The sequence below is a fragment of the Danio rerio genome, chromosome 5 (assembly GCF_049306965.1).
Source record: "Danio rerio strain Tuebingen ecotype United States chromosome 5, GRCz12tu, whole genome shotgun sequence".
Classification (NCBI taxonomy): Eukaryota; Metazoa; Chordata; class Actinopteri; order Cypriniformes; family Danionidae; genus Danio; species Danio rerio.
The window spans coordinates 55,844,824-55,869,889 of record NC_133180.1 but is presented as its reverse complement, the minus strand read 5'-3'; the positions used below and the strand labels follow the sequence as shown (position 1 = coordinate 55,869,889).

The 25,066-nt window shown below is 34.8% G+C and overlaps 2 protein-coding genes across 22 annotated transcripts in view; one reads left to right on the top strand and one right to left on the bottom strand.

Annotated features, from left to right (window-relative positions):
* Window positions 1-10,927, top strand: part of homer1b (homer scaffold protein 1b) — a 61,241-nt gene extending 50,314 nt beyond the window's left edge. For 2 of the 3 annotated variants that reach the window (NM_001326290.1, NM_001002496.4), the window contains 4 exon segments: window positions 4,259-4,415; window positions 6,237-6,347; window positions 6,448-6,528; window positions 9,713-10,924. In NM_001326290.1, coding sequence (NP_001313219.1) covers window positions 4,259-4,415; window positions 6,237-6,347; window positions 6,448-6,528; window positions 9,713-9,901 — 538 coding nt within the window. In that variant the 3' untranslated portion in view covers window positions 9,902-10,924. 3 annotated transcript variants of the gene reach the window in all.
* Window positions 10,928-15,302: 4,375 nt separating this feature from the next.
* On the bottom strand, window positions 15,303-24,552 carry LOC100148951 (uncharacterized). Of its 19 annotated transcripts, none has more exons than XM_017356410.4 (9): window positions 22,671-24,552; window positions 20,521-20,788; window positions 20,048-20,404; window positions 19,820-19,933; window positions 19,283-19,483; window positions 18,890-19,108; window positions 18,018-18,239; window positions 17,147-17,368; window positions 15,303-16,938 (listed from the first exon to the last, which is right to left on the bottom strand). In XM_017356410.4, the coding sequence occupies exons 2-9, from the start codon at window positions 20,704-20,706 to the stop codon at window positions 16,822-16,824; spliced, it is 1,638 nt and encodes a 545-aa protein (XP_017211899.2). In that variant the 5' UTR covers window positions 20,707-20,788; window positions 22,671-24,552; the 3' UTR covers window positions 15,303-16,821. The 19 variants fall into 19 exon arrangements, 18 of the variants coding, with proteins under 18 accessions (XP_017211899.2, XP_073807512.1, XP_073807513.1 ...); XM_073951411.1 differs by lacking the exon at window positions 22,671-24,552 and adding an exon at window positions 22,058-22,579; XM_073951412.1 differs by lacking the exon at window positions 22,671-24,552 and adding an exon at window positions 21,685-22,083 and having other exon boundaries at window positions 20,521-21,625.
* Between the last annotated feature and the right edge of the window lie 514 nt (window positions 24,553-25,066).

Sequence of the window (25,066 nt, the reverse complement as noted above, 5' to 3'; positions counted from 1 at the left end):
ACAAGATTAGATTGTTAAATTGTTTTAGGACAAATTCAATGAAAGGTTTTGATCACTTCAAATGCGTACTATTTTATACAATAGTCCATTAGAATAACTCCACTTAGAGGGATGTTTCACACCTAATGCAGTGACATTCAAACATTTAAACCATCCAGAATGGAAATGAGACACTTAAAGACTTGAATTCAAATGGATTTATTACATGAAACCATTGCATACATTATAAAAATACATAATGAATACAGTTTAAAGATTGAGAATGAGATGACATTCAGGTTTTACAATTACTACAAATTTAGAAGTGAAGATAAGTCCATGAATTCTCATTCAACATATTCCCATCTTCTTTAAGATTTCTTTAAAATGGCAGCTTACAATTCTAAATTTAATCTCAACAAAACATTAATTACTAAAATATGTTAATATTTAGCACACTCTCAGAAATGAAGGTACAAAAGCTGTCACTGGAGTGATATTTTCCCCAAAAGGCACACTTTTGTACCTAAAAGGTCCTCATTGGTATCTTAAAGTTACACAGTATCTAATAAAAAGTTCCAAACATATGCTACATTAAAGGCACAAAAGATGCCAATGTGGACCTGTACAGTTTGACATATTACCACCCAAAGTGACAAGTTTGTATCTTTATTTCTGCGAGTGCATATGTTGACTTACCAGGCTGAAGTGTCGGTTCCCCTTAGCTTGAATTGAGCTTTAAGACTTCACCACTGTCCTCTTCTCTTCTCTGCTCTCTTTCTCCTTCTGAGGAGCACTTCTTCTCCTCGTGTGCGCTGTTTTATAGCCGTTGTGTCACAGTTTCAGTAGGAGTTGTGCGTGTGGGCTGAGGTGTTTGTCTGTGAGCGCGGGGGTCGAGGGAGGCGGTGATCGCGTCAGCCGCAGCAGAGGTGGCAGCGCTGGGAAGATGAAAGGGAATTGGCGGCTCTTCATAGTGGAGGCGTCCGCTCTGAGGACTCGCTGCTGCTTCTCTGCACGTGGTGTGTGGAGTGTGTGGCGGGAGGCAGAGAAGGTGGCATGTGTGATCAGATTAAAGGCAGCGGATGGGATTCCTCATAGTGTTTGGAGACGTGGGCTGGTTATGCGTTTGCTGGCTCTGTGACAGTGTTATATGAGAGCACGTTGTGAATTCATGCTTGATATCTCTTTGTCGCTGCATTGAGGACACAGATGGACTGACGAGAACTGAGAGGTGGTGGTATGGCTTTGTCATTATGTAACTGATGAAGCTTCTGACTTTTGGTTTTGAGTCTTTTTGACTTTTGATATATTTCAGGTTGTCATGTTCCATCAGTCTTTTTGTTTTAATGTGTATGCAAATGATATAGACCTTGGATCACAGAGTTTGTAATAATCTTGTTAATTGCTCTTGAATTGAGCCTTGGTCAAACATACACTGTAAAAAAATGCTGGGTTCCATACGATTCCTTCATGTTGTCCCAACACAAATCGATTAATTGCTTTTACAAATTTAAGTGGATTGAGCATAAAACAATTAAGTTGTCTCCCTAAAAACTTAAGAATTGTTTCAACACATTTTAAATAAGTAGTTTGAATCTTTTTAGTGTAGAAATGACAGTTTGAAAAGCTTAGTTCTGACTTTAATTTTAGTCATAGTTAAACAGACATTCTTACTACGTCCACTTCAACACAGAGCTGTTTTTTAAACTGGGGTCAGAGGTCCATCAGTGGGTTGCAAGTGGGTGCTTAAGGTTGTGTGGATAAGGAGCTATAAGACTGTCAAAGGTAAATGTTTTAAAGATGACATCAGACGGCCAAGTTGATATGATTCTAAGGAGTCTTAATAAAAGTTTAAAACTCACTTTGGTTAAATCTCTCAGTGGTTATGTAAATAAACACCCTTTTTATTTTCAAAACTGGCAGAAAAATACTTAAGGCACTTATTTAGATTTAGATCATAACAAATCCGCTACATGTTTTACTTTTAGTTGTTTATTTATTTTTTTTTTTTTGAGATGGCAAAAGCAGCAGAAACATAACTAAATACACAAAAAGTGAAAAATTTGTCTGATTTCACTTTTTATATGCACTCATAAAAATAATTTGTTATCAGTTATTATTAATTTTATTCTTAAAATTGATTACTAAATTAACCATTTTTAATTAGTGTGAAGAACATTTATGTAATAGATGACATAGATCTTAAAGTTTTATCATGGACCCACCCATATAAAACAAAGAAACTTTATTTTTAAGAGTGTTCAGTATAATTACACAATAGGGATGGCTATCAGTAAACTAACGTTTTGACAGTGTCAAGATCCTAAAATGCAAATGTTTCGAAACAATGCATGATCTGAACCACCCTAGTCATTGTTAAAGTGTTTCAAAACACCAGGTCTGAAGCGATTCAACGCATCGGTCATTTCAGAAGTCTTTTGAGACCTGGCAAATCTGCGTTTGACTGAGAAAATCAGAAAAAACCTTCTCATTGTAACCAAGTGGACCGTGCGTGTGCGCAGAGTAACTGTGCTGCAGATGGCCAGAGTTTGAATCCCGACATGTAAAAATACTTTGAAATTATGACGTAAATTATTCTAATAATGTTACTTTTTATGACAAAACAAGACATTTATTCAAAAAGTGTTCATTTGGATGTCCAATTAACATTAAAACAGAACATGTTACAAGAACAGAGCATTTAAAAACTTGTATGTATAGCTTCATCACCCTGGATTCAAACCTATTATCTTAGTCAGAAAAACATCTCAATTTGTGTAACTGTTTCTTTGCTGAAGTTGTTCCAGAGTAGTCGTACAAATGACTACTAGGTGTAGAGATGGGTTTCGAAGCTTCAACATTTTTGCTTTGACTGTTTCAGTGTTCATAAAGCCTCACTCTGCCCACCACTATTGCATAATAACTTTTAAATGTCTTTGTTAAACAATCTTATGGTAACCAAGGCTACATTTGTGTGGTCAAGAATACAGTACAATTATAATATTTGTGAAATATCAATATACTTTAATAATATGTTTTTTTAGTATAAACAAAGGGTCAAACTTAGCAAAAATTGCAAAGACTACAGTGAAACTAGACTCAGCACTGGATGTTTGTGAGTGGTGTATATATGGTTCTTGTAATCAGTGATGATGTCCTTCTACTCTGTGTGTAATCAGCAGGTGAACCGAAACAGGTGTGTGACTGCAGGGCATTTAGGGAGTTATAGTTCGGTTTAATGACAGGGGGTGTTTTCGAGTGATCCACGAGGGCTACATCGCTGATGATAACCTCATACATGACCCTTCAGAAATCATGTTTTTATTTTTATGTGTTATTCAGTTCTTATTTTTAGCATTTAAGCTGATTAATGTGCTGCTCATAAATAGATTCAAATGAATAGTTTTGTAAAATTCAAAACATCTCTATTTTAACTTTTGGTCCATTTAATATCCTTGCTGAAAAGCCTTTGAATTTATTAAGTATCTTAAAAAATATTATTTAGCACAAAACTTTAAATGGTAGTGTAATATTTTATTGAAGTTCAATGAAACATTTAATCATTTCATTCTGTACTATTAATTTTTTTTTAATTTTATTTACAGAGTACTATAAAACTATAAAAAAAACAAAAATGTAATTTATTAATTTATTTAATTAACAGTCATATGTTTGGTAGTATATACATCTTGTATTAAAGTTGTATAGTTTGTGAAAAAATAAGGTGTCTGCTAAATAAAATGCAAACAATATAAAAGCCAGTGAATCTTTATACATGAAATCATACGTCATAGCTATTATTTTATTTTGAAATTGGTCTGAATTTTGGACATGTAAGGGCATGTGACTCTACTATTGTGAAAAGCATGACAGCTTGGTCATGAGTGCAGCCTTAATGTCCATTGGCTTTCTGAGTTATGAGTGCAACATTAAGTGACCCCAAAGGAAGGAGAAAAGATGTACATTGTATCCTGCCTGTCATTAAATTGTCTGTGGCACTTCTGTTTAGGATTAGCTGATATGATGTTGATTCTGAAAATAATAAGCCATTTTTCTACAATAGCAGTTTATTCAAAACAGTGAAAGCCTCTCTTTTATTATCATCTGAATAAAAATGTCTCATATTATGTACCAATGAAGTCAGGTCGTTAGCATTATGTTGTTTTGGCCAAAGAATTTGTCTTCCATTGGCTTTAACTGAATCCTTAGTCAAGGAAAACAATCAATGTTAGTTATATGTCATTTGACTTGGATTGTTGATTTATTTTTTTATTTACAGCCCAACTACCAACAAACACTGGGAGGCAGAGCTAGCAGCACTAAAGAGCAACAATGCTAAGCTCACAGCTGCTCTGCTGGAGTCCACAGCCAACGTCAAACAATGGAAACAGCAGCTCGCCGCTTATCAGGAGGAGGCTGAAAGGCTACACAAACGGGTGAGTAGGAGATGCTTGACCTTTACCATTTGATTATGGCATATCCTGGGGTTCAGAACATCTTGTCAGACCTTCGTTTATCTTGAACTGGCGACAGCGGCAGAATTGCTGACGTTCATCTCACTCCCAAAATGCTTGATATTAAAATGAAAGATTTCAAAAGATATTTAGTTTTGAAATGCTGATGAGCAATTCCAGCGTTATGAATGTGACATTTGCAGTAAAATCTTAAAACATAAATTCACAAAGAAAGTATATGTTAACATTTTATTGAAACATCATGAAACAACATGAATAAATAACCACAGAGTTACGGGATCAGAAATATATCAATCTGTAAACATATTTTATGTTTCAAATGATGAAAATAAACATACGTTGTGGACGTGACCAAAAAACTAGGCGAGTTTACTTTATACAAAATACTTTGGAGAAATGCTTTGAATTAAACCCAAAATAGATAATGCTAATCTAAAGGATAAAAGGTGTCTCACTTATTAATACCTAACAAAAATCTTTTTGTCCATGCCAGTTGTATAAGAGCAACAAATAATAACTTAACGTCTAGTTGATCATTTTAAAAGATGACATTTTTCAGATGAATCATCTGTTGAACTGCATCCTAATCATGACAAATACTACAGAATTAGTTAAAATCCAGTAAAAACAGAATCAACAGAATTTCTCTCAGAAATCAGTCTGTTTGGTGTTTGGTGAAGGATAAATCATGGTTTGGGGTTACATTCAGTATGGGGGCATGCTAGAGATCTGCAGAGTGGATGGCAACATCAACAGCCTGAGGTATCAAGACATTTGTGCTACCCATTACATTACAAACAACAGGAGAGGGCAAATTCTTCGGCAGGATAGCGCTCCTTCTCATACTTCAGTCTTCACATCAAAGTTCATGAAATCAATGAAGTTCAAGGTGCTACAGGATTGGCCAGGCCTGTCACCATACATGAACATTATTGAGCATGTCTGGGGTAAGATGATGGAGGAGGCATTAAAGATGAATCCAAAGAATCTTAATGAACTCTGGGAGTCCTGGAAAAACGCTTTCTTTGTCGTTCCAGATGACTTTATTAATAAGTTATTTAAGACGTTGCAGAGATGTATGGATGCAGTCCTTCAAGCTCATGGGAGTCATACACAATATTCATTCTTTTTCCACTGCACCATGACTTTATATTCTATAGTGTACATTATTTCTGCTAAGTGATAAGACTTTTGTTCAAGCAAAGTCAGACCCTGCTGTTCTAATTAAATAATTAAAAATCCTGTCATATCATCAGTCATGAACATGTTTTATTTAGGTAAAATAAGCATAATCTGGAGGCCTTTGCCTTTCATATAAGCGGTATCTGATGATACCAAATGATTAACTAGAAAAAAGCTAGGAAACTAGGAAAAAGCTTTTTATGGATGTGACAGATGTGAAAGTAGTATTTGTGTGACTTTGGTTTATCAAATATTATTGTTTGAAGACATTGACAGAGACTTCAAATAATTTTTACAGTACTGTAAAAACATTACACAAAAAAAGAGTTATTTTGGTTAAACTTTTTTTTTTATGCTTTGATGTTTTTATGTTTTGAATTGCTTTGATGTTTATTGTCAAAATCATTAAAATTGGACACACTTTTTTTTCAAAATTGAAAACCAGCCATTAATAAGGTTGCAGGCAGATTATTACCTTTATATGCTACTAAATGAAGCCAGGTGTGATGATCTGTGAGAAAATGATCTGTGGCAAATTCTTCTTCATGTTAGATCTTTGTAACTCAATAAATTTATGATTTTTTTTTTTTTTATCTGAAGGTTTCAGAATTGGAAAGTCAAAGTAGTCAAACCAACGTGATCAAATCCCAGAAAACTGAGCTGAACCAAACAATAGAGGAGCTGGAATGCACTCTGAGGGCAAAGGAAGAGGTATATTTATTTTTTATTGTCATGATATCATTCATTTTTACATACTTCCTTTATGCAGATTTTTCATAAAAAGAACACATCGTTCTGTTGATTTTCATAGGAAATGATGCGATTGAAAGAAGAAGTAGAAAACGCCAAGCAGCTTCAAGCTCAAAAAGATGAACTCACCAAAAAATTAGAGGTAAGAACCATCCTTAAAGTATCATATTATGAACAAATAGATAATATGACCTGTCCACTTTTTCAGCAGCGATAAACATTAATCTTCCCATCACTTTCTAATATTTACAAAAAAACTCTTTGTTAAAGTGTAATAAGCCATGAACCAAAACAGCTACAAGGACAATCACAACATTAGGACCTTTGAATTTAATTCAATTGAAATATATATTTCACTTATAGCATCATGGGTAATGTAGTTTTTCTATGAGTTAATGCAATAAGAAGGTAAAATAAAAGCACATACGTTTTTATAATAGGACTGTGTTTAAAGGTTTATGACTTATTTACTTAGGGAAAACTTAGGGAACCCAATAATTATCTATATACAGTAATGGAAATAATTAAGAGACCACTTGAAATTTTTTCAAAACATTATAGTTATGCGTTTGACTGAAGTTCCATTTTTGTTTTGTTCTAAACTACATTGTAAAAAAGTTGACTCAACCTAAAATTGCTGCAGAGCTTTTATGAGTTGACTTAAATTGAGTCAAGTGCAGTACTCAAAAAAGCTCTGCTGCAAGTTGCCTTACAAATTTGAGTTGAGCGTTTTTTTTACAGTGTACTACTGACATATCCTCCAAATAATAATCTTTACAGACATATGTTTATACATAATAAATGTTTATGCAATTAGGTCATGTTTAATGTGATTATTAATATGCAATATACATACAGTTGATGTCAGATTTATTAGCCCCCCTTTGAATTTATTTTTCTTTTTAAAATATTTTTCAAATTATGTTTAATGGAGCAAGAAACGTTTTACAGTATGTCTGATAATATTTTTTCTTCTATTTTGTTTTATTTTGGATAGAATAAAAGCAGTTTTAAATTTTTAAATAAACAAAAGTTTAAAATTATTAGCCCATTTAAACTATATATTTTTTTTTTCATGATACTATACAGAGCAAACCATCATTATACAGTAACTTGCCTAATAACCCTATCCTGCCTAGTTAACCTAATTAACCCAGTTAAGCCATTAAATGTCACTTTAAGCTGTATAGAAGTGTCTTGAAAAATATCTAGACAAATATTATTTGCTGTAATCATGGCAAAGATAAAATAAGTCAATTATTAGAGATGAGATATTAAATTATTATGTTTAGAAATGTGTTAAAAAATCTTCTCTCCAATAAACAAGAAATGGGGAAAAAATAAACAGGTGGGCTAATAATTCTGACTTCAATTGTATATAAATATTTAGATGTTATAGCCAACATATGTTTGATAATATTTCAGAGAAAGGCAAGCACTACAGACATTTTAACAATGTAAATAAACAATATAAAATAAATTTCATCACCCCACTTTTCTCCAATGTATGTAGATTTTACAACCTGAGAACAATCAGGAAAACAAAACACTTGAAACAAAGTGGAGTAAATGCTTACTTCTTAACATGGCTTGCTCATATTTCTGCATCCAGACTAAAATAGTTACCGATTTTTGTCCAGAAAACCAGCATGTCCATCTGCTTGTTTTTGCGCGTTGACGTGCTACATAACCTGATGTGCTGAAAAGTCTTTGAGAGGTTGTGCTAACGGCAGGCACACACAGATTATTTTACATTAAACACTCCTTTATTGCAAACCATTGCGTTATGTATGATAATAATAATTTGATAATTTTGATATATTGTGCAGCTCTACTACCCATGTAAGTCTTTACAGGTCTCAATAACATTAATATTTTCACTTAAACCCAAAAATAGCAATTCCTGTAAATCAAGAGAAATTATTAAGCAGTCTCTTTTTTTCCCATAATTGCATAGAGTGCTCAGTATAAATAAGATATGAAGTCAGTAAATATAATAAATATTTTTGGTGCTTTTTTAAAAAAAACAGTTTTGTTAAATCTTTATATCCATTAAAATGAAGAGTTTGGTCACCTAACATCTTTAGGAATTACAAACTACAACATTTACAACTCATTTTTTATATATTTCTCTAGATTTTTTCCTGCTTATTAAAATTTTATTTCGCATTTTTCTTAAACATATTAATTTGTGTACAATTCTTTGGACTCTGATCTTAAGTTTTTATATTTGCTTAGTTTTTCCTTTGCTACTGCCTAATTATTATTATGATGATAATGATATTATTATTATTAGCCCCCTTATTTATTTTTTGCCCAATTTCTGTTTGACAAAGAGATTTTTTTGCACATTTCTAAACATAATACTTTTATTAACTCATTTCTAATAACTGATTTATTTTATCTTTGCCATGATGACAGTAAATAATATTTGACTAGATATTTTTCAAGACACTTCCATACAGCTTAAAGTGACATTTAAAGGCTTAACTAGGTTCATTAGGTTAACTAGGCAGGATGGGGTTATTGTGCAAGTCATTGTATAATAATTCTGTTCGGTAGACAATCCAAAAAATATATAGCCTAAGGGGGCTAATAGTTTTGTCCTTAAAATGGTTTTTTAAAAAAATTAAAAACTGCTTTTATTCTAGCGGAAATAAAACAAATAAGACTTTCTCTAGAAAAAAATATATTATCAGACGTACTGTGAAAATGTTCTTGCTCTGTTAAACATCATTTGGGAATTTTTTTTTTTTTTTTAAATCAAAGGGGGGCTAATAATTCTGACTTCAACTGTAGGTAATTTCTATTGTTAAAAAAAACTAAAGACTAGAGTAATGATGGTGAAAATTCAGCTTCTTAAATAAAATGTCTTCTTTTTAAGACCAAATACATTTGTGAATGTGTTATAGTAATAAACACCCACAAAACATTATGCAATTCTGATTGTGCCTCACACAGGTGAGTGGGATTGACAAACCACCTTTAGAAAACACACTCCTTCATCTCTCTGACACCTGTTTTGTACATTTGCACAAGACACTTACTCTAAATAAAATAAAATCACTAAATAACAAAAAAAATAAATGAAAAAAAAATCAATTGTGCATTTAAGAAGTGTGCTTCACTCTGGTGAGCCTAAAAAACACTCCTCTCTCCTAACTCTCAATTCTCTGAGCACTAACAGTTCTTTTGTATAATCAGCAGTTCTTGTGTGTATCGCCTCTACTTGTTGAATCGCTGAATGTCTCATCAATTGTAAGTCACTTTGAACAAAAGTGTCTGCTAAATGGCTTAATATAAACGTGTGTGTGTGTGTGTTCCAGGACACGGATATGCGGAACAAGGAGCTAGAGGAACAGTTGTCTGACCTGGAGCAGCGCCTAGAGTCCAGTCAGGTGGACCAGGAGAACCTGCGCAAGAACCTCAAAACTCTGCTGGAGATCCTGGATGGAAAGATCTTCGAGCTGACCGAGCTGAGAGACAACCTAGCCAAACTCATCGAAGACAGCTAGACTCGCATCTCAACTAGACATTTTTACAGAAAAATTAAATAAAAACCACACAGTGTCCAATTCAGGCCCAGAGAGAGTCTGACTTTCACAGTCGGACTCTCCTTCACTCACTTACATGGAATGATTAACCTTTGGTTGCACTTGATTTTGTATTTTAGTTTTTTCGAGGTAGGTTTATTCTCTTCAGTGCCACTGCTACCGACCGAGTTTTATTGTTTCAAACACTACATTTTCTTTCATTCTTGATGTTTCCTTGAATTCCCCTCCCCGAAATAGGCAGCCTGCAAAGACTACGGCTGCAGATAGGCTCCTACTCTTTAACGGTGCTGGTTTTGTGTGCCTGGCTGTTGGCGTAAAATGGACGTTTCCTATGCTGCTGAGGACACTTACATGAATTACACTGACTGGATCTTCAGTCGCATTTTAAGACTGGATATTCAGAGCCATATGTTGTAGCCAAACGTTATTGGCTCGCCTCTTCCCCTTCATGGAAACTGCCTCAATGTTAAGTAAGTCAAAGTTTCAGGATACTCAACCGCTGACCTAAAAATCTCTTGACATTTAGCAGACGCTGAGATGTAGATGTGGCGTAAACGCTTTAGGCCTGTAATATACACCGAGCAATATTAGTGTGAGCGTCTGTAAGGCAGATTAGTGTGAGCCACCTCAATGCATCCGTCAGGTACTCAAACGCTCGAAAGGACGAATTTACGGTCATCTTTCGGATTTCTCCAGCGATCAGTGTATTGCTTTTGGATCGTATTGGCCTTATTATATCCACTATCTATACATTTTTCAGGATTTTTTCTTGAAGACGAAGATCTTCCTTTTGTTTGTTAACTTACCAAATGCAATTATGTATTCGATTCCTTACGATTTTCAATAACGCTATTATTGTAATATTTAAAAGGTCCATCCTGCTGATGGCTGTTACGGTACATAGATCACTGTCAGTACGATTGTATTTATATGTGGGGAAAATTCTGTTTTTGATTTCCCAATGTTAATAAAGACTATTTAAAGATATCTCACCATGTTGTTCTTTAGAAATGTTAGTGTGACTCACCAAGGTTTTATAATCATTTTATGAAAAATTATTTTCTCTCACACAGCGAGTCACATTAAGACCAGTGTTATTTTACTCTCACTGAGATACAACTATACGTTTTTTTTTTCAATATTTAATTTTAGGGGTTCCAGCGCAAAGTGCTTAAACTCATTTGTTTTCTGTAGGATTTGTATTATTATTTTTACATCTAGTTCTTTTCACACAGTTTTTTCAGTTTTCGTTAATTTAGTGCATCAAATTTAGTCAAAGGTGTAACACATATTTTTTATTTGTTTTATTTTAGTTTTACTATAATAACTATAATCAAGACAAAGCTGTCAAATTTAAGGGCATCACAGTGGCACAGTGGGTAGAACGATTGCCTCAAAGCAAGTAGTTCACTGGTTTGAGCCCTGGCTGGATGAGTTTGCATTTCTGCATGTTCTCGCCGCGCTTGCGTGGGTTTCCTCCGGGTGCTCCAGTTTCCACCACAGTGCAAAGACATGCTCTATAGGTGAATTGAATAAGCTAAATTGGCCGTAGTATATGTGTGTGTAAATAAGTGTATGGGTGTTTCCCTGTGTTGGGTTGCAGCTGTAGCTATAAAACATAAGCTGGATAAGTTGGCGGTTTATTTCACTGTGGCTACTGTGGCCTGATTAATAAAGGTACTAATCCGAAAAGAAAATGAATGAATGAACCTTTAAATTTCATTTGAGTAACATTTAAAGCAATATTAAGGATAAGGATTTATTTTTTACAGTTTATAACCTGAAATATGTGGTTAAAACTATAAAAAGTAAGTAAATAAAAACAACAATAATAAATATTTAAAGTAAATTAATATAATTTCCATGTTATGGAATAAAATCACTGTCATAAATATTTCAAGCGTAAATAAAATTCATGCATCTGTAATTATAAAATCGTAAAGGAAAATGGAACGTGCTCGTAATTTTACAAGGGTACAATTCCAAAATCTGTGATTAGAACAGACACAGATATGACACTTTCTTTGTCTGTTTGTATATAACTGATAAATTTACGATGAGTGTACTTTACAAACACAAAACACAGTTTCACCATGGACACGAAGTCCTGATTACGAGTGCGAATCAAACAGCGACACTCCACTGTCAAAATTACGTCACCGATGTGACGGATGTGTGAAATGTATTTACGCACAAAATATTTATGACAGTGATTTTATTCTAAAGAGAGGTCGGGGTGGGGGGTGGGGGGGTTCAGGGGGTTCTTAAACCTCAATGACTAAGGTCCAGAATTTGTCCCATGAGCTCATTTGTCCTATTTTGAGTGCTATGCCATCATAAATAGTTAAAATTAATCAATTGAAAAAGGCTTTAAGACTAAGCAAAATATGTTTAATATATATATTAAAATTAATTTGAAAACTAATTTGGCTATTTTTGTCATCCATGAATTTTCAATCAAATCCAATGTACTTATTTATTAGAGAGGCTAGACAAATTGTAAAGCTCTTTTATTATTATTATGTTTTAATTTTTTATTATTCAAATAGCCAAATTCTGAGTGAGGACAGTTAAATGTTCTGGCCAGTTTGTGGGCTACAGGCTACAATAGGCTACAGTTTTTATTTTAAAATTTAACAGATTCCTATCTTTTTAATGATTTATGATGTGAAACATTTGTATTTTAAAAATAAGTATTTATTCATTTTTCTTTACTCTAAATCTTTAGGAAATATTATGGTACATTAAATGTGTCATTATAATGACGATCAAACAAGCAAAAAATAGTGCTTAAAATGTCACTAAAATACAGTATTTAAAGCTCATTCATTGTAAATGGGGTGAATAACTGTTAAAAGATCCACATTTTGAGAAAAAGAACCACCCCTTATACCGGGCTGGCTACGGGTCTGCTATGGGATAACCAATTAGCTGTTTTATAGAATAACTGATTATCCCAGTACATATTAGTCATTCACATTTAAATGTTTTTTTTAACATGTAATATATTGTGTTCAAATGGGGAAAAAGTTTTAGCATTTAAAACATTTAAAACATTTAAAAACTAACATATTTATTTTAGAGCAGTAATCACAATACAATGATACATTGAAACCTTGATAATTTTATCCTAGGTTATACCGGCCCATGCCTAATATTATATATAATATATATAAAATTAAATAGCCCCCTGTATATTGTTCCCCCAATATAACAGAAAGATTTTTCAACACATTTCTAAGCATAATAGTTTTAATAACTCATTTCTAATAAGTGATTTTATTTATGCTTGCTTGCATTTATGCTTTATTTATGACAGTAAATAAATGTCTTACGAGGTTTTGTTCTAGATAAGGCTTAACTAGGTCAGTTAGGTTAAAGTTAGGGTACTTAGGCAAATTGTTAATGATGGTTTGTTCTGTAAACTATCGAAAAATATAGCTTAAGAAGGCCAATAATATTGACCTTAAAATGGCTTTAAAACAATGGAAAACTGCTTTTGTTCCAGCCGAAATAAAACAAATAAACAATTTCTCCTGAAGAAAAAAAATATTATAGGAAATACTGTGAAAAATTCCTGATTCTGTTAAACATCACTTGGAAAATATTTGAAAAAGAAAATCTAAATCACTGGAGGACGATAATTTTGACAAACTATATTTTTATATTATATCATATTTATATTATATTATATTATATATTTCATGAGGTACTTTTCTACTTTTACTTTTCTACTCTTACTCTAAGTAACTTTAAAGATTGTTACTTTTATATGAGTAAAAAATTCTGCAACTACTTTTACTTGAGTATAGATTTTGGATACTCTTCCCACCTCTGAATCTATTATATGACAAGATTAGGCTAAATATTAATCTAAAAATAATGCAAATGCAACATATTTGTCTCATGACATACTTTTAAAAGTAACTAAGTAACACATTTAGGGCTTTTTCCTCAACACAAACTTTTAATTCTAAGACTGGGTAAAAGAGAAAGCAAGAACTAACCGGTTCTCTCATTCTTCTGGGAGGACGAGCAGGCTGAAGACCAGACAGAATCTCACAGATTATTTCATTCACATCCCTCTGCAGAGGTCTTTCAGGTTGTTCCTCAGGCTGTGGTTCAGGGATTTGATTTTGTCCCCTACTGGCCACAACCTGACCACATGTATAAAAGCAAGTTCAGAGTCCAGTTTGCTGAAGATTACAAACAAACACAATGGATGAAGGCAGAGTCAGGGGAAGAGGAATTCGACTCAAAAGAGGGTGAAGAGCTACAGTAGCCATAGATGAAGATAAGTAGGCCAACGAGGAAGAGGAGGAGGCCAACAAGGGAGAGGAAAAGGTCCAGGAGAGAGAGAAGGTCCCCCCAAGACAACGTCACATCATAATTAAGGACAAGATGCAAGCAACAGTCATTGACCATGTCAAGATTACTCTTTGTGCTGCCGTGGGTTTGGAGGGGCTTGTCCACCGGCATGTTGTCCTTGAATCTTACAACACCCAATGTCTTCTCACTTTCCTAGAGGCGCTAAGAGACATCCCCTTGGACTACCAACAACACCAACCTGGGCCCGCACATCACATTCATGTGATCATTTGGGACAATGTCCACTTCCACAGAAGAAATTAAATCAGAGAGTGGTTCACCACCAACAGTAACCACTTGTTAAATGTCTTTCTGCCCCCCTACTCCTCTTTCCTGAACCCTATTGAGGAGTTCTTCTCATCGTGGAGATTTATGACAGACAACCATACACTAGAGAGAACTAAGGTGTTGTGTTTAGACATTTTTTTTTAACATGGAGGAAACATTTGTGAAATGTGTTTAGCATTTGAGAAAAACTAATATGCACGTTTGGGTTTGAGGTTTGGTCGCATGTACACAGTTTTGGCCAGCAGGTGTCGCCAGCAGGTGGAGTTTTCAATGCTTGTAAACAGTGAATTATTTTTGTGAAGTAATTCAATTGTAGTCCAACTCACTCACCTCTCTGCATATTCAGCTCTTCATCAGGGGTCACCACGGTGAATGATCCACAACCCTGGCACATGTTTTTCCGGCTGACTCTAGAACAGTAGCCTACATACAATTAATGCAATGCCCACATTCATTCATTTATTTATTCATTCATCAATAGTGTATTCCTGTTATAAATAAAGGTGTTAAAGAAAGGGAATTTCTGGAACAGAGCAGCTCTGTAACATTTACTATAGTTAATTAAAATGTCCCTACATAGTGGCCACATATTGTCATTTGGTTTCATGTTTTTGACAAAAATAAGGCAGACAGACCTCAAGTGTTGCTCAAGCACTGGTTATGTAATTATTATTTAAATTTAATGTTAGCTTCTTAGTTTCTTTTTGTAAATAACTAAATGTTTTGCTTAATAAGATTTCAATAATGTAAAATGTATTTATATCAGGCAGTCAAAACGTCATACTCAGAATAACATGCCAGGAAAACCCTGGTTATTAATAAATCAAATTGTTCCAGTCCTTGATTCTGATTGGCTGATTTGCGTTCTAGGCTGTTGCAAAATACTCCACAGACATACAGTGATTGCAGCTTGGTAAGCATTCTGATATCAGTACTGACTTGAGGAACTGTTTATTTGATCTGTTTCATTTTATAAATCATTTGATCTGACCAAAAGAGCCAGTGAACGAGAGAGAGAGAGAGCTCCAAAAAGCTTTTAATTAATTTTTTTTTTTTAAAGAAGTAAAAATAAAATTCAAAATAAAATTAGTTTAAGCTTAAAGTGAGGATTCAAAAAAATAAATAAAGCAGAAAGCCAAAAGAACCAACGGTTCAGTGAATTTAAAAGGGGGATTCATGTAGAGTGATGTACTGTACCATTATAAATTCACAATAAACCACAGCTTCATACTTATTTCCTAAAAGCAGCAAGGTTTTACAAAAATAAAACTAAAGAAATGAAACAAATAAAGGTTTCTTTGGATCAATACTGATAGCAGGAAATTTACCAAAGCAAAAGTTGCAGAATCAAGGAAAAACTCAGGCTGAAGGACATGAACTATCCATTTTATAACTGAGATTTTTCTTGTAGTCGACTAAAAAAGCTTTAAAATTCACATTTTCATTCACATCCTTTTTTCCCCTCCATGTACTGGTGACAATTTTATATCACATTACAAGGTGAGTAAAAATAAATCTGATTGCTGCTATATACGGTATATATACAATCACCGGCCACTTTATTAGGTACACCTGTTCAACTGCTCATTAATGCAAATTTCTAATCAGCCAATCACATGGCAGCAACTAAATGCACTTAGACATGTAAATATGGTAAAGACGATCTACTGCAGTTCAAACCGAGCATCAGAATTGGGAAGAAAGGTGATTTAATTGACTCTAGAATGTGGTTTAAATTTACATATGTAAACCGCTGTAATTCCTACAGCATTCACCTGATTTGGATGTAAATACCCTCAAATTATAGCTGACGGTCTTGTAGTTAAAGCATATCTTGTTCGTTTCATTTAAAAATCTTTATGAACCTAACTGTACTGTAGCAAAGCAAAATATTGCAATGTAATTTTTCATTATGTTTTACACAGCGGATACCCTTCCAGCTGCAACCCAGTACTGAGAAATACTCACACACTCACATTCACTATGGCCAATTTAGTTTATTCAATTCACCTATATAGTTGGACTGTGGGGGAAACCGGAGGAAACCCACGCGTATGGTCATACACTGTGGTGATAAAGGGATGGACATGGTCAGTAACAATACTCAGGTAGGCTGTGGCATTGACAAGGTGCTCTTAAAGCATAAATATAGTTCCAGAACTCTGTTTAAAAATCTCTTTATTAATTTATTTGTTCATCTTTGAGGCTGAATTTCAGGCTCCTCATCAATGGCGTGGAAAATCTCCAATGCTGCCCACCACCGTCCTGCGAATGTAGGTAGGCGGTGGACCAGGCCGTGGTTGCCGGAGTGGAGGGTTCTGGAGATTAACAATGTTGTCCTGCTGAAGAACAGACGTAATCATGAAAATCTCTTTCTGTCAGTTTCAGATACAACACTTCTAAGTGTGCTGTTGAGGACATTTTCATCCACTCTGGGGGGATTTTGAGTCTTAATTTGACCACAACTTTCTTTTGGGGAACAATTCTAGAAAACCACATTCAGTGTAGACGAATTCTTAATTCTGGTTAAAACAGAAAGCAGGAACTAACCTGTTCTCTCATTCTTCTGAGAGGACGAGCAGACTGAAGACCACGCAGAACCCCACGGACTCTTCCATTTATTACTAAATCTATCTGCTGAGGTCTCTCAGATTCATTCTGTTGCTGCTCCTCAGGCTGTGGTTCAGGGATCTGATTTTGTCCCCTACTGGCCACAACCTCCACAGGCTGCTCATTCTGATGTCGCATCTGGTTCACAAATGCTTCATCCTGCTGGAGACAAGGACAAAATCATGTTGCTCAACAGATTTACAGACAATCTGAAGATCTGTCAACTCAAACTTCTATATGTGGAGTCTATGAATTAACACTGAATCTACTAAAACTCTAAATAAGTTAGTGCACGCACACTATGATTTGTTGATTTACTCCATAAAACTCCATATAAAAGCCAGACACTTTTTTGCACAGGCTTATTTAAAGGGTTAACGGTGCAAACGAATGATCATCAGTAAAAATGACAAATGTTTCCTCTTCTCAACCGGGAAAACCACCAACAATCAAGAATCTAATGTATGAATATTGGGTGTCAAGGCTTTACAATCAAAAAGTGTCATTATAATAGAAGTCAACGGGGCAAAAACAGCCATTAACATAATGAAAGGGTAATAACAGCACACAAGGGTTAAAGAGAACATTTGAGCATATTTATAAGCAACAGCATTGAGTTAAAAAGTCATATATGACAATTTTAAGCCTATCTTAATATAAAAATAATGCAGCTATAACATATTTTTACATCACTTACTTTAAAAAGTAACTAAGTAACATATTTAGTTAGTTTTTGGGGAGCAATTCTGGAAAAGCACAATTAGTGTAGACGAATTCTTAATTCTGGGTAAAACAGAAAGCAGGAACTAACCTGTTCTCTCATTCTTCTGAGAGGACGAGCAGACTGAAGACCACGCAGAACCCCACGGACTCTTCCATTTATTACTAAATCTATCTGCTGAGGTCTTTCAGGTTCATTCTGTTGCTGCTCCTCAGGCTGTGGCTCAGGGATCCGATTTGGTCCCCTACTGGCTACAACCTCCACTTGCTGCTGGTTCTGATGAGGCATCTGGTTCACAAATGCTTCATCCTGCTGGAGACAAAGACAAAATCATGTTACTCAACAGATTTATAGAAAACCTGAAGATCTGTCAACTCTAACTTCTATATGTGGAATTAATGATTTAACACTGAATCTATCAAAACTCTGTAAGTATTTATGCACGCACTCTATGAGTTGTTATACTCAATAGAACTTCATATTAAAGCCAGACACCTTTTTTGCACAGGCTTTTCTAAAGGGTTAATAGTGCAAACTAATGATCAACAGTAAAATATTTCCCCTTCTCATCTGAGAAACCCACTAACAATCTAGACTACATGATTATATGGTGTCAAGACTTTACTATCAAAAAGTATCGTTATAACGAGGTCAATGGGACAAAAACAGCCACTAACATAATGAAAGGGTTGTAACAATACACAAGGGTTAAAGAGAACATTTGAGCATATTCATAAGCATTAGTGTTGGGTAAAAAATCATATATGACCATCTTAAGCAGATCTTAATCTAAAAATAATGCAGATATAACATATTTTTTTACATCAATTACTTTAAAACGTAACTAAGTAACACATTTAGTTACTTTTTTTCCATAAGCAGATGGATGCTTGATATTTTGGGAACAATCCTGTAAAAGCACATTCAGTGTAGACTCATTTTTTATTCTAAGACTGACTAACCTGTTCTCTCATTCTTCTGAGAGGACGAGCAGACTGAAGACCACGCAGAACCCCACGGACTCTTCCATTCACTACTAAATCTCTCTGCTGTGGTCTTTCAGGGTTATCCTGTTGCTGCTCCTCAGGCTGTGGCTCAGGGATCTGATTTTGTCCCCTACTGGCTACAACCTCCACATGCTGCTGGTTCTGATGAGGCATCTGATTCACAAATGCTTCATCCTGTTAGAGACAAAGTCGAAATCATGTTACTCAACAAATTTATAGACAACCTGAAGATCTGTCAATAAAAATTGCTACATGTAAAGTCTATGATTTAACACTGAATCTACTAAAGCTCTAAGTAAGTGAGTTTATTAATTCTAAGACTGAATAAAAAAGAAAGCAGAAACTAACCGGTTCTCTCATTCTTCTGGGAGGACAAGCAGGCTGAAGACCAGACAGAATCTCACGGATTATTTCGTTCACATCTGTCCGCTGAGGTCTTTCAGGTTGCTCCTCAGGCTGTGGTTCAGGGATTCGATTTTGTCCCCTACTGGCTACAACCTCCACATGCTGCTGGTTCTGAAGAGGCATGTGTTTCGCAAATTCTTTAAGCTGTTGGAGACAAAGACAAAATCATGTTACTCTGAACAGATTTACAGACAACCTGAAGATCTGTCAATTTAATCTATATGTGGAGTCCTTGAATTAAGCAGGTCCTAGATAAATCATGTGCTGATATGTGAGCTTTTAAATGATGGCTGCAGATAATAGTATACTCAGTTTGGAGTGGTCAACACTGGTTGTTCTAAAACTATTGAACAACTCCCAATCTCAATTTTGATCCACTTTAAATGTTCACTAAATGTAAAGAATGTAGACTACACTAAATGTAGACTAAAATCTCCACCCAGCAACACTGAGTATAACTAAAAGGAAGCAGGAACTCACCCATGCCTCCCTTATCTTCAGCAGAGAAGAAGACCGGCGACACCTCGAAACTCTTCGAAATCTTTTAGAATCTTTAGGCTCCGCTGAAACCATCTGAAACACGTCTCCGTTGACCTATTGAAGAAACAAACAGATTAAATGAATACTGAGAACTTAATAGCCCAGTTTAAAGCTTTTTTTCATTAATATTCTGCAAATAAGTGAAAGCGAGAGGCAGCAGTGACTTACAGAAGACACAGGTGGGGCCAAAGTTGGCTCAGCAGGCGTGGGGTTTTGATTTCCGAAAAAGAGGTAGCCCGGGGTGTCAGACTCGGCATATACGGGAGCTCCAGGCGGCTCTATCTGGCTCTTGAGGACTGGGGATGTGGTGGGTTCCCCGTTCTCAGGCACAGAAGCTCCTGGTGATGTTTCTGGTGCCTCCAAAAACGGCACAGAGGAGATGTCAACCTGAGGCTCCTCAATAGGGCGCTCGACCTCTACGATGGCCCGTGCAGCGAGGGCAGAGGCGAGCTCATCTGAGGCCTCAGGGACGGAGGACGCATCTGCTGTCTCTGCTGGACCAGACGCAGAAAACTCTCTGTCATCCTGTTGAAGAAACGGACATAATTTTAAGTCAGTTTAACATATTATGAGTTAATTTGTCTTAGGTTAACTTGATTTAGCTTTTTCATTTCATTAATATTTCATTTTTTGTAAGTTACCTCCACAGTTTGACTCTGGTAACCTGAAGTGAAGTCAAACTGACGCTCCTCATCGATGGGGTGTAAAACCTCCATGATAGCCCACCAGCGGCCGGTGGAGAGGGCCGTGGCGAGCTCTTCTGCGCTCTCAGGTGACAGAGAGGCAGGAATCAGGTTGGAAAGATGGTTAAAATCAATGGTCGACATGCTGGTGACAAACGCAATGACGAAACAGAAGAAGTAGAAGATCGATAGACACTGATGACGATGGCAAACACACTGTAAAGCACTGTGAAACAAAGAGATGAGATTAGTAAATAATAGAAAGCTTCTGAACAGTTTTTTATTCACTTAAAATAACCAAAACACACAGTAATGCAATGAAAATTACAGCATTAGGGGAGTGCAGGGATGAAAGTAACATGGGAAAACCCTGACAACATTTGCTTTCCAGGCTATAACAGCACAACCCTTGATGGAGCTGCCAAATATCAGCTGATTTTAGGACTGTGTCCAGCGGTTAGGTCCCAATTTCAGCTTTTAACAGCAGAATTATCGTATCGGTTCTTTTTTCCATATTACAAGTTGTGTTTCTGATGTCATGTGTCACACTAATGATCAATCTACAGGTTATTTAGTGCAATAACACATCCTTAAGTATAAAATGTCTGAGTTGTCAGTATAAAAGTAAATCAGGATTAAATGAAAAGATTTCCTGTGAGGACGAAAGTAGGCTGACACTGTTTTTTAATTGTCAAACCTTACTTTTCACTTCCACATTAGAGTTTGCAGTGTTTGGATTCAGATAAAGAGTTAATGCATATTGCCAATAAAACAAAAAATATTCAATAAATTGTAGAAAATTTTAACATTTTGCATTGGTGGATTGCTTTAGAAACATTTGATGGAGCTGAAATTTACAAGGAAAATGCAGTTTAATGTTTTTTTTTTTTTTTTTTTTTTTTTACAAAAATAAAGGACTAAATATGTTATATACATTAACAAGGTCATAGTCAAATATATTTCAAATAAACAAGATTAAGCCAGTAAATCTAGCAAATATTGTGTTACTTCTGACCCACCCATGTTCGTCCATGCCTATGAGGTCAAAAGTAACAATGTCCAACTTTTGTTTGACGTGAAGTTACAGTATTGGAGTTGTTCTACATTGATACAAAATGACACCTGGTCTTGATAGAGTTACCACAACAAACATATAGTTTTGTTAATTAGTTTTTCATTAAAAATGTTACTTTCATCCCCGCTTAAAACACCCCCATAGTATATAGCATTGTGAATGTGCATTTTACTGCCTGAAACGTTAGTTTAAAACAGTAGCTGCTATTCAACTGCCCGGCCTGTAAAGACCTATACCTCCGGTCACCGCCAGGGTTTTTGGTCTGCCAGACATCTTTAACCAAAACCGGACAGCGGAAAAGCAGCTATAATACAATATTTGAGCTAAAACACTATGTTTTCTGAAATATTAAACATTTTTAACAGAAAAAAGATTTATTAACATAAAAAAGGTGAAAAGCACCGTGCAAAATGTACTTACGATCATTCGACGACTCGGTATGATGTAAAAAGTAGAACACTCCAATTTATCTGAAAGTTCTAAAATAACCATGACGACGCCGCGGGGGAATCTATTACATTACTACAGTATGTGTAGCTAAAGTGGTCAGTAACACAATATGCTTTTAAATGAGTTCATACATTTTACAATTCTTGTAATATTTGTATAGCATAAAGCACATTAAAACAAATATATTCACTTTAAAAACATGTTGTGCATATTTATTTTCTTAAAAAAAAAAAACATTCCTGAACATTTACAGAAAAAAAACGTACTTGACTGCTAAAACATCTAAAGCTAATAACATACTTTAAGGAAAAACAATAAAATAAAATACTACTACTAATAATAACAATAATAGTTTAGCGGTAAATAAGTTGTAAAATTTAATAGAAGACATATTCTATTGCTCTACTCATTATTTTTTATTAGTGTAATTCCTTATTGCCGCCAGTAACCTCTTTTATTCCGTGGTATGACGGCTTTGGTCGCATGTACTGTACACAGTTTTGGCCAGCAGGTGGAGTTTTCAATGCTTGTAAACAGTGAATTATTTTTGTGAAGTAATTCAATTTTAGTCCAACTCACTCACCTCTCTGCATATTCAGTTCTTCATCAGGGGTCACCACGGTGAATGATCCACAACCCTGGCACATGTTTTACCAGCTGACTCTAGAACAATATCCTACATACAATTAATGCAATGCCCACATTTATCATGTAGGTGGCCAATCTGAGACTCCAGTGTATGTTTTGTTTACAAATATCACGAGGTGCCGCATCGGAGAGGTTGTGTCGCGAGAGGTTGCTATAGAGACGCGTCGCTTTCGGTTAGAGAGCGCGCGCCTATGTTTAAATGGCTGAAGTCAAGGAAGACGTGCGAGTTTATACTGCGGTCACACCATGGCCATCTGCGAGAAGGACGGTCATGCTGTCTGTGTATGTACTGTCACTGTGATTTTATTGCAAATTACGGATGCGTGAATTTTATTTACACACAAAATGTTCAACAGTGATTTTTATTCCAAATTACAGATGCTTGAATTTTATTTACGCACGAAATATTTATGACAGGGATTTTATTCTATAGATGTGCGTTTCAATGACCTTGAAACTCTATTGACAATTTTTTAAATTATGTACATTGTGATTATATTAAAAGCCTATATGACTTTTCACTCTGGCGCATCGCCGATTTAAGCAGTTTTAAGCTTATTTTAAGCACATCTTAAGCTCCTCTTCGAACATTTGTCTTAATCATAAACTTGATTGTTTTACACTCTGTTTAAAGCTCGGCGTATCGATATCAATCTTTCCATTCTCTTTATAATGTAGCCACAAACACGTTTAGCACGCTAGCACATCACAGTTCTGCAAGTACAAGTCTTCAGGTGGACTACAGCGACATCTTGTGTAAGCTGTACCATAATAGAATTAATGTCATTTATTTAGCTGTACAGTTCTGCTTGTGCCCCAGAGGCAGTGCTGTTCTGATGATAATAGCTAAGTACTGCATAAAGTACACTGGAAAAGCCAAGGAACATATCACAAGACCAGCTGCATTCAGATGAGTAAATCACCGTGGAGCGGTTCACTGGAGCAAGCATAATGATCAAACAAAGAGGTCAGCTATATTATAGAGATGCACCAATAATAAATTTCTTAACCAAAACTGACAGCAGATTATTCAGCTATATCTGCAAATATTGATATTTTGGTGTTTCTGCCTTATTGATACCTCCTTTTAAAAGTATAATTAATTCCCCAAATTAAATTCAGCTGATGAAGCATAACTGAAAACACACGAGATCTGCTTAAATCAACATTGTAACTCAATAGATCTGATTTTTTTCTAGACTTATTTTTTAAAGACATTGAGCAGTTCCAAGCAATTCTGTCATCACCACCCAATTCATTTGAAACAAATACTTTAGTAATCATAGAGTAAGTGCTATAATGTCTCTACAATAGTGTACTAGTCTGTGTATATTTCAGTATTTACAATTTGTTAATAGATGTTACAGCAGACTATTATAAACTATTGTGTATTGTGTTATAATAAACACAGTGCTATATTTTGGTTTTAACTGCAGTAAAATGTGGCATATTGAAGTGTAATGTATTTGCAAGCAACTTAATACAGTTTTGGGTCACTTATGTAACTGTAGTAGTATTAAATGACCAGAACATTACATCAAATACTTTACAAAAAATGGTTTGTGTTTGTGCTTACTATAAATGACTTTAGTATTTTTTTATGTGGGAATAATTCCATACAATTTTTATATTGGATATATTGGATAAATGGCTTTTACTTTAAAGCTTCTATTAACTCATGCTGATTATTGACTCATTCATTTGTAAATCTCAATGCATTTATGTTATATATTGTACAGTTGAAATCAGAATTTTTAAACCCCCTTTGAGTAGTTTTCTTTTTTTAATATTTCCCACATGATGTTTAACAGAGCAATGAAATTTTCACAGTATGTCTGAAAATATTTATCTTCTGGAGAAAGTCTTATTTAATAGAATAAAAGCAGTTTTGAATAAAAAAATATATATTTTAAGGTCAAAATTATTAGCCATTTTAAGCTAATTTTTCTATTGTCTACAGAACAAACCATTGTCATGCAATAACTTGCCTAATTACCCTATCCTGCCTAGATAACCTAGTTAAGCCTTGTCACTTTAAGCTGTATAGAACTGTCTTGAAAAACATCTAGTAAAATATTATTTACTATCATCAGGGCAAAGATAAAATAAATCAGTTATTTGAAATGAGTTATTAAAACTATTATGTTTAGAAATGTGTTGAGAAAATATTCTCTCCATTGAACAGAAATTGGGGAAAACAAATAAACAGGGGGCGCTAATAATTCAGGGGGTTAATAATTCTGACTTCAACTGTATATATTTCAATAAGCATTTCATTTTTCTTCTTGCACATTTTGCGTAAATATAAACCCTTTATCAACAATCAGTCTT